Source organism: Pocillopora damicornis, chromosome 4, assembly GCF_964200805.1.
Source record: "Pocillopora damicornis chromosome 4, jaPocDami1.2, whole genome shotgun sequence".
NCBI lineage: Eukaryota > Metazoa > Cnidaria > Anthozoa > Scleractinia > Pocilloporidae > Pocillopora > Pocillopora damicornis.
Genome location: NC_142673.1, coordinates 158207 through 170711, shown reverse-complemented (window position 1 = coordinate 170711; position 12505 = coordinate 158207). Strand labels below are relative to the sequence as shown.

The 12505-nt window shown below is 39.1% G+C and overlaps 3 protein-coding genes across 3 annotated transcripts; all 3 read left to right on the top strand.

Annotated features, from left to right (window-relative positions):
* The first annotated feature begins 256 nt into the window (after positions 1 to 256).
* LOC113682277 (nuclear receptor subfamily 2 group F member 1-A) lies at positions 257 to 3528 on the top strand. Its single transcript, XM_027199431.2, has 3 exons — positions 257 to 669; positions 1500 to 2012; positions 2341 to 3528. Exons 1-3 carry the CDS (start codon positions 390 to 392, stop codon positions 2616 to 2618), a joined length of 1071 nt encoding a protein of 356 aa, XP_027055232.1. The 5' UTR covers positions 257 to 389; the 3' UTR covers positions 2619 to 3528.
* A 1158-nt stretch (positions 3529 to 4686) lies between these two features.
* LOC113682279 (extracellular calcium-sensing receptor) lies at positions 4687 to 9066 on the top strand. The gene is given in 2 exon segments (XM_027199433.2): positions 4687 to 4817; positions 6170 to 9066. A coding segment is annotated over 1 exon segment (2667 nt). The 5' UTR covers positions 4687 to 4817; positions 6170 to 6265; the 3' UTR covers positions 8933 to 9066.
* A 1326-nt stretch (positions 9067 to 10392) lies between these two features.
* LOC113682280 (uncharacterized) lies at positions 10393 to 12468 on the top strand. The gene is made up of 2 exons (XM_027199434.2): positions 10393 to 10806; positions 11035 to 12468. The coding sequence occupies exons 1-2, from the start codon at positions 10668 to 10670 to the stop codon at positions 12195 to 12197; spliced, it is 1302 nt and encodes a 433-aa protein (XP_027055235.2). The 5' UTR covers positions 10393 to 10667; the 3' UTR covers positions 12198 to 12468.
* The last annotated feature ends 37 nt before the right edge of the window (positions 12469 to 12505 follow it).

The following is a 12505-nucleotide window of genomic DNA, read 5'->3' as shown; positions in this document are numbered from 1 at the left end:
GACTATTCGCGAACAGAATGTATTCAGTTTTACACTGGAAATATATCCTTAAGAGATAGATAATTTGTGAAATTGGCGTTTACGGTTCTCTAAGTTCCAGGCGAGAAAACCTATTCACATAGTTAAAAACGCTAAAAGGGGTTACAGGTAGAATAGCAGGTAGTGAAAAAGGTTTTCCTTTCATTGCACAACCTAAACGACCTTTTTACAATAAATATTTGACATGAGTCGAGCTTGTGGCTTGACCGGGCCATTGTTGAATTAATAATCAAGACAAATTGAATACAGCTGTGGCTGCTACTGAAACGACTCGGCTTTCAACCAAACCTCAATGCATGTTTATTTGAACTGAAAACTGCAAGTCATTTGAATCCGAAATTCATCACAAAATGACCGCATGTACTGACACCAACACCATAACAGAACTTTCAAAAATAAAAACAGAAGCAGATAAACTGGACTGCGCTGTTTGTGGAGACAAGTCGACCGGGAAACATTATGGAGTCAGCACATGCGAAGGTTGTAAAAGTTTTTTCAAGCGCACTGTCCGAAACAGTACATCATACACTTGCCGTGGAAATAACAACTGTACAGTGGATAGAGACAATCGAAGTCGCTGTCCATCTTGCCGATTTCAAAAGTGCCTCAGCACTGGGATGAAGAAAGAAGGTAACCGTATGTTTTTGATATTCATATTCATAATCTTTGTGTTTAACATAATATTCTTTGTTTAAAAAAAAGGCTTTCGATGCTTGGTTTCTCAGATCTGTAATCTGTTTGTAATTTCTTTCTTTTTTTTTTTCCGAGTTTGCTTTACGTTTGACGGAGCTTTCCATTGTTAATTACTAATTGACTATCATACTAACTAATACTAACCCAAAACAAAATCTCGAAGGTTTTTGTGAAATTTCAAATCTCTGAACTGTTTATTCTTTTAAACAATGAATCGAACTCCAAACTTTTTGTATTCAATTTAAAAGTTAAAGAATAATAACAAAAACAGCCTATTCATATTTCCATGGATCATCAACAGTTTTGTTTCGTTTGCATCAATAATCACTTGAATGTCCAAATATAGTTACAAATAGATTTTCTTTTGGTAGTATTAAATGAGTTTTTTTTTTTTTTTTTAATTCTTCCATCGCATAGTTTTAAGGCACTGCTTTCAATTAGTACAACTGATTCAATTTTTTGTACAATAACCTCTTGATCCAAAGCATTTAACAGCACCATGACCTCGCTTTGACCCGATCAATTTTCGTCGTGTCATCAAAACCTGTCAACCAATCAGATAGCAGTCATTGGCAGATAATTGTTAGAAGGATCTCTTGTTACTTGAATTTAATTTCCCTCAGCTTTTGACCTTCATGAGAACATCCGAGTTACCACAAACGAATCAGCGACAGAAATTTTACCTCTCAAATTCTTATGGGTTACGAATTTCTTTTTAGCCAGATACAAACCCTAAATTAGTAAATGTAATTTGTTCATTTGTGCAGCAGTACAAACAACCAAGCTACCCGCTTTTCCTGGTTTCTCCTTCCCGTATTTTGGAGATCCCAATGGGCTTTACGCACCGGGGCTTTTACCATTTACATTCCTTCAACCTGCGCTGTCCAATCCGGGGAATATTCACATGGGAATGTTCCCACAACCACAGGGAACTTCTGAAGTCGTTTATGAGTTAGCCGCCCATGTGCTCTTCTCTGTGGTGGACTGGGCACGAAAGCTGCCAACATTTAATAACCTGGTAGAGAGCGATCAAATCACGCTGCTTAAAATGGCGTGGAGCGACCTGTACGTACTAGAGAGTGCCCGCAGTCCAATTCACCTGTATATGCAGCAGTTGTACGCCACAGCGAACATGCAGGCCAGGCAAGTGTCCATGGAGAATATCCTTAAGCGGATGGAGCATGCCCGCTTGTTTCAGGACCAGATGGAGAAAGTCCGCTCGCTTGGAATGGATCTGACAGAACATTTTCACATAAAGTGCATCGTCTTGTTCAGAACGGGTGAGGAAGTTTAAATTTTTCTTCATTTGGTTGATATAGTTTCCTTGGACTACATTGCATTGCATTCCTAGGGTACATTGATGTAAAACGTTGACACAACTAAGCAACAAACGAAAGTTTCCTCATCTCACCATTGGAACTCTTCTTACGAGCCCTTTTTTTTACTGCTGTAGGCAGCAGCGAAGATTCTACTGGATAACGAACTATGATGAAAAAAGACCTCATGTATTAGTGTGGCAATTTAAGTAACCGTTTTAAGATTCTCTTCTCAAATCACTCATTATGACTCGTGAGCTTATTAAGCAATTTTTACCCAATGTCTCCTTAGACGGTTCACCAATTACACAGCCCCAGCAGATTGAGATCCTCCAAGATACCTCCCAGAGTTCTCTGGAGCAGTACATCAGAACCCAATACTCCAGTCAACCCACTCGCTTTGGCAAGCTATTGCTCATGTTGTCATCTCTGAGGAAAATTGAGCCCACAGTTATTGAACAGCTGTTTTTCGCCGATGTTTTGCGCGGAGCATCGATGGGAGACGTTCTCAAGAAGATGCTAACCAGCAACTCGACAGCACCGATTGTTCATGGTTCCTTGATGGCATGAGAGGCACCCTATAACCAGTCAGTGGACCTATTTAAAGAGAAAATTGAATATTGAGCTAGCGAAATAATCAGTCGCCATGAGATCAGCCTTCTTCTAGTTTGATCGCTAAGCTTTCTGTGATTCGGGTTATCGAGCAATCAAAACGACCACTGATGACAGGCCGTGATTGCTATCAAAGTGGGGTGGGGGCGGGGCCTCAAAAATAGAAGTTCGATGTTAACCCTCACGAAGTACTGATCCAAAATGATTGGTCGAACAAGATGATGCAACTCAAAAAAATTGTTTACATAGTCAAAAGATGTCAAAGAGTCGTATAAAATCATCATAACTTAGTATGCTCTTTATATATTATCTACAATGACCCCTTTATAAGAAGTTTGTCTTGATTTGAAAGAAACTTATATCGGTTTATTAGATAAAAGATTTAATTCTCTCAGGCGAATGAAAACATTTTCATGATACATACCAGAATAATACAAAAAAGTGATGCATACGAAGTACACCGCATAATACAAGAAAAATGCAAATATTCATATGACATGAGAAATACAATAACAATAATGATAACGGTGATGATAATCATTCTGATGACATGCCGAAAACAGCGGCGTGAAGCTCCAGGAAAGTAGCAGTGATTCCACTCACAATCTTTAAACCCATGTCACTGATAGCACGCATTTAATCATTTGCCAACAGTTATCTGAAGTGACTAGCAACACATGTATGCTCAAAAATTTTTCACCGTCTGTCTGATCAAACCCCTGCGCCTCAAATGATCTATGTCTGAATAATCTATACGTAAACACAATAACATACAAAAAAAAGTATTTTATCATGACGATTCTGTAACAATTTATAGGAAAATATCGTGTACCAGGACACACACAAATTAAAAAAATATGTATCAGTGTCCATTTCATAACGTGTTTCTACAAACCTCAAAACGAGGTTATTTTCTTTATTTACCTTCGCTATCCTTCGAAACCTCAGTTTCAGAAACTCCTTATGCAGGCCAATTTGCATCTATCGACTCAGGGCATAAAACCAATTTATCTTGTATCACCCCCACCGACACGGCACCGCACTTTGTTTGTTTAGAAAGTTACCTCTTTTCCTATTCTGAGCCAATAATAGTTATAGAGCCTGGATTCACTGCTGTAACTAAGCATCCAAATGTTTCGAGACGAAAGAGCTGCGCGCCTTTAAATAAATACAATGTAATTCATTTTCGTTTCACTGGTCTTTCACTGAAACTACCGCTGTCATTTTCCAATTATAATATATTCATTCCTACAATCCTGATTCGACTCTCTTTGAGCGGGTGCTATCAACCTTTCTACCAGGCCTCAAGGAAAAAGTAAAAGCATCAGATTGACGAATCAATTTTCAATTTTGGTGCTTGATGGTCGGTTCTTCCTTGCAACATTATATTTTTGTGTTTTTATTTTCATGCTCGTGGATTTTGGACGCCACTACAAAGAACTGATGAAATTGTCGTCATTGTTCAGTACCATTCGTCTGATACAGAAAGGATTGTAAAATACAATTGTCCAGATGTTCAGGTCTAACGTGGATTCTGAGTTAGATCCGTCCACGAACAAGAAATTGATTCCTTTAGGTTACTGTTTGATATTGATTCTTTCGTTGAATAATTACAAAGAAAACTAACAAAAGCAATTCGCGATGCTTTTGTTTACGTTAATGGCTTTTCTCTTATCTTAATCATGAACGTTAAAATACAGGCCTAAATTGAGTTTTCTGGAATTAATGTTGACAGTTAGTGTCTAAATCAATTTATTGATGACAGTTTTATCAATAGAAGCTCCACGTCAAAAAAAAGGTACTCAAAGATATAATTTTGGAATGATAATAATCTGCTTTGAAATCATACTCTGTTTTAATTTTTTTCGTGATCTAACACCTTATGGACCCTTATGGTCAAACAATTATCAGGAGAACGTGCGAAATCTTTTCATGAGTGTTTCTGCCCTCAAATTAATTTCGTTTGAGGTGCGAAAATTTTTTAATTATTCTTAGAAAAAAAAATGAAAATAACAACAAGCCGTAAGCCAGGGCGATGGTAAACTGAAAAACTGGAGACAAGACACAAGCAGAGGTAAGGTGCAGATGACTCAGCGTTTTACTACATTGTGCGTGGCTCAGTGAGAGATTTCTGCTCGTAACAGAAGTTTGTGGTCGGTACGTAACCGATTAGTCATTACATCCTTTTTTTCCTCTCTTTATTAAGACGACAACATGTCCTATACCTAAATATAACGTTGAAAAGGACTACATTTCGAGGTAAAGTTTGTTTAATTTCGAGACAATTTGTAAAGTCGAGTAAATTTTTACTTCTACCCTTTTGCATTCAGTTATAGAACATTCTCGCTCAGTAAACATCATTGAAAATACATGTTCTTAGGCATATCAGCTCACAGAAAAAGAAATCGAATGGAGAAGTTATGGAGTTGTAAGTGCTTTTTTTTACCGGCTAGAAAAATCTCATCATATTGAACTTTCAATCGTCATGAATGCATCAGTTTTGTTAATTTCTTCTCTGTTTGCTGTCTACCTCGGTTCCGTTACGTCGATCGTGCCAAGAACTGTATTCATTGCTGTTCTTTCAACTACGCACGAAGCAGAATCCTTTTCTTTTCAGTGTAATCAAATGAGGAAATATTACACCTCTGCTTTGAGCTGAGCCGAAAAGTTGGTGGGGATGCATCTTCACTAAATTCACAGTCGTTTAAGCCTTTTTCAAAAACGTAAATTGAAGCTTATGTCTAGAACAGCTCGCATACGGCCGGGACACTCAACGGAAAGGTTTCGGGTGTTATCTCTAAATATCTTCTGCAAATCATTTAGTTCATCTTTTCGCCCTGAGATTTACTAAATGTGTCGTAACTGAGTCAATAATCGCGCTGACCTTACTCCCTTCGTAGTTTGATTAACTTTGGGTCCATCCAAGCTTTATTGTCACATTATTGTCGCTTGTCACATTATAAAAGTACTTCGCTTAAAACCGGAAAGTTTGATAAGATTGGTCACTAAAAAATATAAATTAAGGTGGACCTTGATGCATTCAGTCAGAAGTTCGGGCGAATAAGCAAATAATCTTTTTGCTCAGAAGGACCCAAGCCATTAGCAAAAATAAATGAGAGCCGGAGAAACAATGCTTCCTTGCTTGAGCCAGCGCAACTGACTTATGAACCCAAACAATCCCTTTTTATAAGACATAAAGTTGTTTACATTACAGTTAACATGTTCTCATAACATCTTTAAAGCTTTTTTCTACCAAAATATATATGTAATTGTGGTTACACCTCTTCGCTCTTACATGAACTTCAAACTCTCAACACTGTAGACAACGTCGAGAATGTTGGCAATTTATAAAGTCAGTGATTCGTGTTGATTTTCACTTTCATTACCATCCTAAAACCGTTTACTCCATGAATTCATGAACTGTAAATTTATGGTAAATTTATGCTATGCGTAAAAATACGTCTACTCATTTCTTTTCATCTCACGCGCTCACCTTAATTTCTTTTCAGGCATCTGTTTTGAAGATCTTTGAAGATATCCAAAACGTGTTAACCTATAGAGATAAGATGCTCTATTTATCCAATTCCTGCCAGAGATAGTTATCCATGGATTGCCATTTGGAGAACATGATATCGTCACTTTTTTTACTTAGCTGTATCTTATTGTCTTTATCCCATTCAATTTCGGAACAGTTGCAACACACTACTAGCACAAGCATACCAGGTTTCGAAACTAGCAACGTAACCCTTGGTGGCTTGTTTTTCCTTCATTACAAAGGCACTGACAATGAGGACTGCGGTGATTTTAATGCCCCTGGATTAGGTCACGCTCAGGCAATGATATTCGCCATAGAAAAGATAAACAACGACTCGAGTTTGCTTCCAAACATAACACTGGGCTATGACATACATGACTACTGTGAGAGTGCTGCACTTGCAATGAAATCCACTTATCAGTTTGTGAAAGGTAGCGACTCGCACTACGCATGCTCACAGGAAGCCATCAGGGCACTTGCAAGGAATAAAACAGCGACGCATTCTTCGAGTCCAATTGTTTCTCTGATTGGGCCAGCTGACTCCGGCAGCTCCGTCCTAGTTGGAAGCTTGCTTAAAGTTGCCGGTATACCAGCTGTCAGTTATGCTGCTACGAGTGAAGAACTAAGCTCGCCGTTCTACAAAAACTTTTATAGAACAGTGCCATCGGACAAGCAGCAGGCAAGTGCAATGGCGGATCTGTTTGAATACTTTGATTGGAGTTACATTGCCACAGTAGCTGTTGATGATTCGTATGGCAGATATGGAGTGTGGGCACTTGAAAAGGAGTCCTTCATGAGGAAGTCATTTTGCTTAGCTCTCTCTGAATACATTCCTCGTTTAAACTACATGAACAAAATTAAAGTCATAGTCAGCAAACTAAAGAGGCGCTCAAATGTCAGAGTGGTTGTTCTTTGGTTGTTTGGCGGCTATGGACGAACTTTCATTCACTAAGTGGAGAACCAGAATTTACTCGATCGCACCTGGATTTTAAGTGACGCCCTCGCATCAGAACAACCAAACCACATTCAACCACTATTCAGTGTCCTGGATGGGGCCTTGGGCATTCAGCCATTTTATCATCACAATGAAGAATTCAAATCTTATTTGGCAACAATTACTCCGAAGGACATGATTAGGAAACGTACGTCTCAATGGTGGGAAAAAGTTTGGACGAAAGAGTTCAATTGCTCCTTAAAAAAATCGCTTGAACTCCGTGCGTGTGGAGAGAATGCGACTCTGACTCAAAATGTAGTTCAAAAGCTTTACGACACTTTTCTACCTTATGTAATCGAGGCAGTTTATGCGGTTGCGCATGCTCTCCACATGATGTATTTATGCAGGGAACCTCATGGTCTACTCCCAGAGGGGAGATGTCCTCAAATTCATCCATCAGTGAGGCCGCTGGATGTTGATCAGTACTTGAGGAACGTTTCTTTTAATGGCATTATGGGAAAATTTCTATTTGATGAGTCAGGGGACCCCGTGACCTCATCCTATGGAGTTATTAACTTTCATAGACACGAAGAGGGAGGGGTGACACAAAATGTCAAAAAAATCATCGGATCTTGGAATAGAAGTTCCAGAGTAAGACTTCAGCTTGAAGTCGATAAGATCAAATGGAGTAGGAAGTCTTCAAATGCCAGTGTTCCACCCACATCAGCTTGTTCCGTGATATGTCCTCCAGGCACTGTGCAGTCTGTTACAACTGCATGCTGCTGGGAATGTGCAAGATGCCCTCTGGGCTCTGTTAATCCAGACTCTGGGTCTAGAAATTGCACAGAATGTCCTGCGGGTCAGAGGTCAAATGAAAATCGTACAGAATGCGAAGATCTACCGATAGTTAACATCCAACTGACAGACACTACAGGTTACCTAGTCACTGGTTTTATAGTTTTCGGTGTGCTAATTACGATATTTTCGTCCCTTGTTCTATTGAGACATCGAGAGACACCGCTCGTGAAAGCTTCAAGCCGTGAACTAAGCGCAATCTTATTGTTGTCCATCACCATGTTCTTCGCTCAAACGTTCCTAAGTATCATGCAACCTACTACTCTAACTTGCCGTTTAGCTTACTGCTTGAACTACAGTGCGCTCGGTACGTGTGTTGCGACACTCATGATTAAAACTCTTCGTATTCTAAGTGCTTTCCGTGATGATTTCATCGGCAAACGAATGAAGCAGTACATTCTGACGATAAAAGTTCAAGCCACCTTGGTTTTTTTGTTGAACTCGGTTGTATTTTTTCTGTTGACTTTTTGGCTTTTTCTGGACGCTCCCTTTATGACACGAGTTATACAACGAGGCGAGTACATTTTTCTGACTTGTCGCCCACACAGTTCTTCTTTGGGCTTCAGCTTGCATATCGCAATCAACGGCTACCTCGTTTTGATATCTGCTATCTGCACCATTTATGCTTTCAAAGTGAGAAAGTTACCTGAAAACTTCAACGAAGCGAGGTATATCGGTTTTGCAATGTACATTCTCCTTCTTTCCACCATAGCTTACTTCCCAGTGGACTTTGCAGGCCTAGAAAGCCAAAGTGTAACCATCGTGACTTGTGTAACTACACTTGTGAGCTCGTGTGGCTTGTTGGGATGTATGTTTGCTCCTAAGTTGTATGTGATTCTGGTTCATCCGGAACAAAACACAACGGCAGCTGTCAGATGCCAGGTGTCAGACTACACCTTTAGGCAATCATTACCATCCCAATCACGCAATGGAGAGGGAATTACTTAGTGGAGCTAGGAGCCCTGGTGCAAAACTAAAAAGAGGCATATTTACTTTTTCTGACAAAATAGAAGTGAACACAGATAAAGTAATGATAAAAGGGTGTATTCTAGTCTGGATGGATTAGCTACAGAAGCTTGTGATTTCGTCCTAAGTTCGCCCACCCTTACAGTATTCTTGTGTCTGAACGGGAATGGACTGGGACGAGCAGGAAGTAAGAGGTCTCATTAATCATCAGTCAAATCTTATTCTGTTGCATGTATTCTTAATGAGGAAATGAAGTCTTAAAATTGTCATTTTATCGGCACTCATTTCTAGTTAGCTTTAGAGGAGTAAGATAAATTATCGGTAGTCATTTTCGTTCACTTCTTGTTATTTACGAGGAAATTAGATTTGAAGTTCCCTTTTTCGCGCTTTAGCGGCCGTAAAACCGTCGGCTCAAAAGGATTATCAGCGGTTGAATGTGACGTTTGTGGTGTGGAAATAAAACACTCATCTCAATTGCAAATGCTGCTTAGCAGCGCATATTATGTGCAAATTTTACATTTACATTTGTAGGTCTTTATTTCACAAATATGAGTGGCTTATAACCCTTCCAGTTATTCTCCAAGCGAAGAAGGCATCGAGGAAACAGAAGCTGCGATTGATTATTTTACGAGAGTCGGAAACACTGAATGAATGGTGTCTTTGGAGAGGACATTGCGAAGCTATCTTACGGCTGACGAATGTTTTTGTTGTCCAGAGTTGAAGGACATTCAATCTAGATCCTAAGCACCCAGAGCTTTTTCCCACACATTTCTACAAAATCAGCCCAGTTATAAACTCACCTTCAAATTCGTAAGACTCAACCATTTTTAAACTTAAGGAACAAAAAATTACGGCGAAACACACTTCGACAACAAATTATAAGTGAGTTATCATATCCTTCACGTCACATTGCTCTTGGTCCAAAGAGTATAGAAAGTTGCACCATTACGAAAGGTTTTCTCAACAACATTTATTTTCGCCATGCAAAGACCAAATAAATAAATAAAATAAAGAAAAAAAAAAGAAGAAAATCAGGTAACCAAACAAATTCCTATTTTAGATTAATTTCTAATGTACAAGTTTCAAAAAGGCCTGATTGTTCGCAAAGCGAAGAAACATCTGAAGACTCACTTCATAACAATGACTAAAATGAACATTAGTTGCATTTCTTGAATTATCCTTCCTCTTGAATCTGTGGCGTAAATATTGGTCTATTCACCTTCTGTTTGGACGAGTACAAACGGTTTGAACGGCCGAGTCGAATAAAATAAATAATTTATTTGGTTTCCTTGTTGATAAAATCAACACATGATTGGTCAAAAATGACATCACAAACTAAAGTTACGCGGCCTGTGATTGGTTCATGTTGACGTAAGTGAAGAATTATAGCACAACTATTGCACCACCATCTGAATAAAGAGTGCAACAACTTCACAAATTTTATCTTCAATTTTGTTTTTCCTCGTGAGGTACGTCGAGGAAATTTTACGTCTTCGTTGAGTTTGGTCTGCGTTAGATCGACAGCGTTGGCGCCGCTTTTAGACGAGTCGGCGCTCGAAAACATTCTCTACAAAGTTCAGGCTTAAGCCACACAACGGCAGTTTCGACTGTTAACGAATCTCTATTTCCAACGCCAAAATGCTTAGTAAGTTCGCTGTCCCAGAAATCTTCGTCATGGTACATTCCGAAGGATCCTTACCTCGAAAAAATCGACCGCATGGAAAGCGGCTCGATCGAAGTAGAGGAAAAAAATCGATACATCGGCGAGAAGGAAACGAAAATGGAAACACACGAAAACAATGGAAACAAACCCTGGACTCGGAATTCATGCGGCCTGTTTGATGACCAACAAAATGGTAAGGTTTGAACAGGTTTATTTTGAAAGGCAGTGATTTCTTCTGAAAAGTCTCGAACAAAGATAAAGTATTGAAGTTTAGCTGTAAATTTCTTTGTTGCCGGTATACCTCTGTCCATCAGTCAAGTCGTAACTCCTCTTGAAAGCAAAACTTAATCGCAGCTGTAAAGTTAATTTACTATCTCATTCGTGTCAAACAATTCTTAATGTTTTCTGTTTTCGTTTCTAGATAAATTGGAAACATTGGAGGACACTGGAAGCTTACATCAGATTGATGCTGAAGATAACGAGTTCATTGCCCTCGAGCTCCTTGACGAGTTGAACGCCAAACCATCAGAAACAGCAAAATATCCAATAGAAAGTTTATTGGACTTTTGTGAGTCACCAGGCGGTATGGACAATCCTTTCTTCGAGCAATACCTTGATATCGACGACCTGTTTCCAGATCTCCCACATCTTGACACAATGGATCTAGGGTTCGGAGTGGAGCATACATTGCCAGTCTCCACTTCAGACATCTGCCAGTCAGATGTAGTGAGGATGGAGACTGCTGGAACTACTGAGTACTCAGATGTGGCTTCCCCTGGTAGTGATGCAATTGATGCTGTCTCACTAGGTAGTGATTCTGAGGTCTTCTCATCTGCTGGAGACTTGACTGACATGGCACTCTCCCCTGAGAGTGTAGTAGATGTTGTGTCTCTGGAAGAGGATTGCAAAAGTCTTCTATTGTATACTCATCAACTTACCTCTGATTCTAACGGAGAAAAAATGGCTGATGCAGCCGCAGAAGAAATCACAGTCATCCAAACATCAGATGCACTGACTCTTCTCACTCAAGAGCTGTTACAGTCTTCTGTTAGCATTGTGCCTGTAGCTTCTCCAACGTCGGTTGAGAATGTGGCCAGTAGCTCTGAAAATATTTCAACTGTGACTGTGGACATTGCTGACATTTTTTCTCTTTCTGATGATCTTGGACATGCACACAATGTTAGTTTGCCAAGTGAAGGTGGTGTGTGTACAGTTAGTCTAGAAAGCAGTGCTCATGTTCAATCTAATCAGAAAAGAAAGAGAGTTAATTCTGCTGATGTTTGTAAACCACCATCTAAGAAAGTAAAATATGAGAATTTAGACAAGGAGAGCGATTATGATGAATTTATGAGCATTTCCAGTACTCTTGACAAACAAACAGTGAGACGATTAAAGAATAACATTGCTTCAAAACATGCTCGTGCTGCCAGAAGGCAGAAAGAACAAGATCTGTTCCAACAAGAGGAGGAACTTGAGAAAAGTAATGCAGAACTGTGCAAGCAGGTGCAAGAATTAGAACAGCTTACAACTACATTAAGGAAAGTTCTTGTTGCAAAATTGAGTGGGGTTAATTGTCCAGCATAAAGAAAACATACTAGTTCTTCAAGGTCCTACCGGTTTTTTAAAAAAATGTGGAAAAAGTATTAGAAATACAAACTAAAAAAAAAAAGTTAAGTATAATTAATCATATCCATTGGCATATGTAGTCAAGAGGATCAGGCAGCGGTGTATGACATGGGACAGACTTAATCTTTTGTACTTATTTGTATCTTTAATCTTGTTAGTTAATCAAGAATTGCTGTTTGTATTTTATCAAGGCCTCAAGAAAAGTGAATAAACCATTTAACACACTGTATTTCTTTTGAGTCCACATCTCAATCTGCTATCAAAAA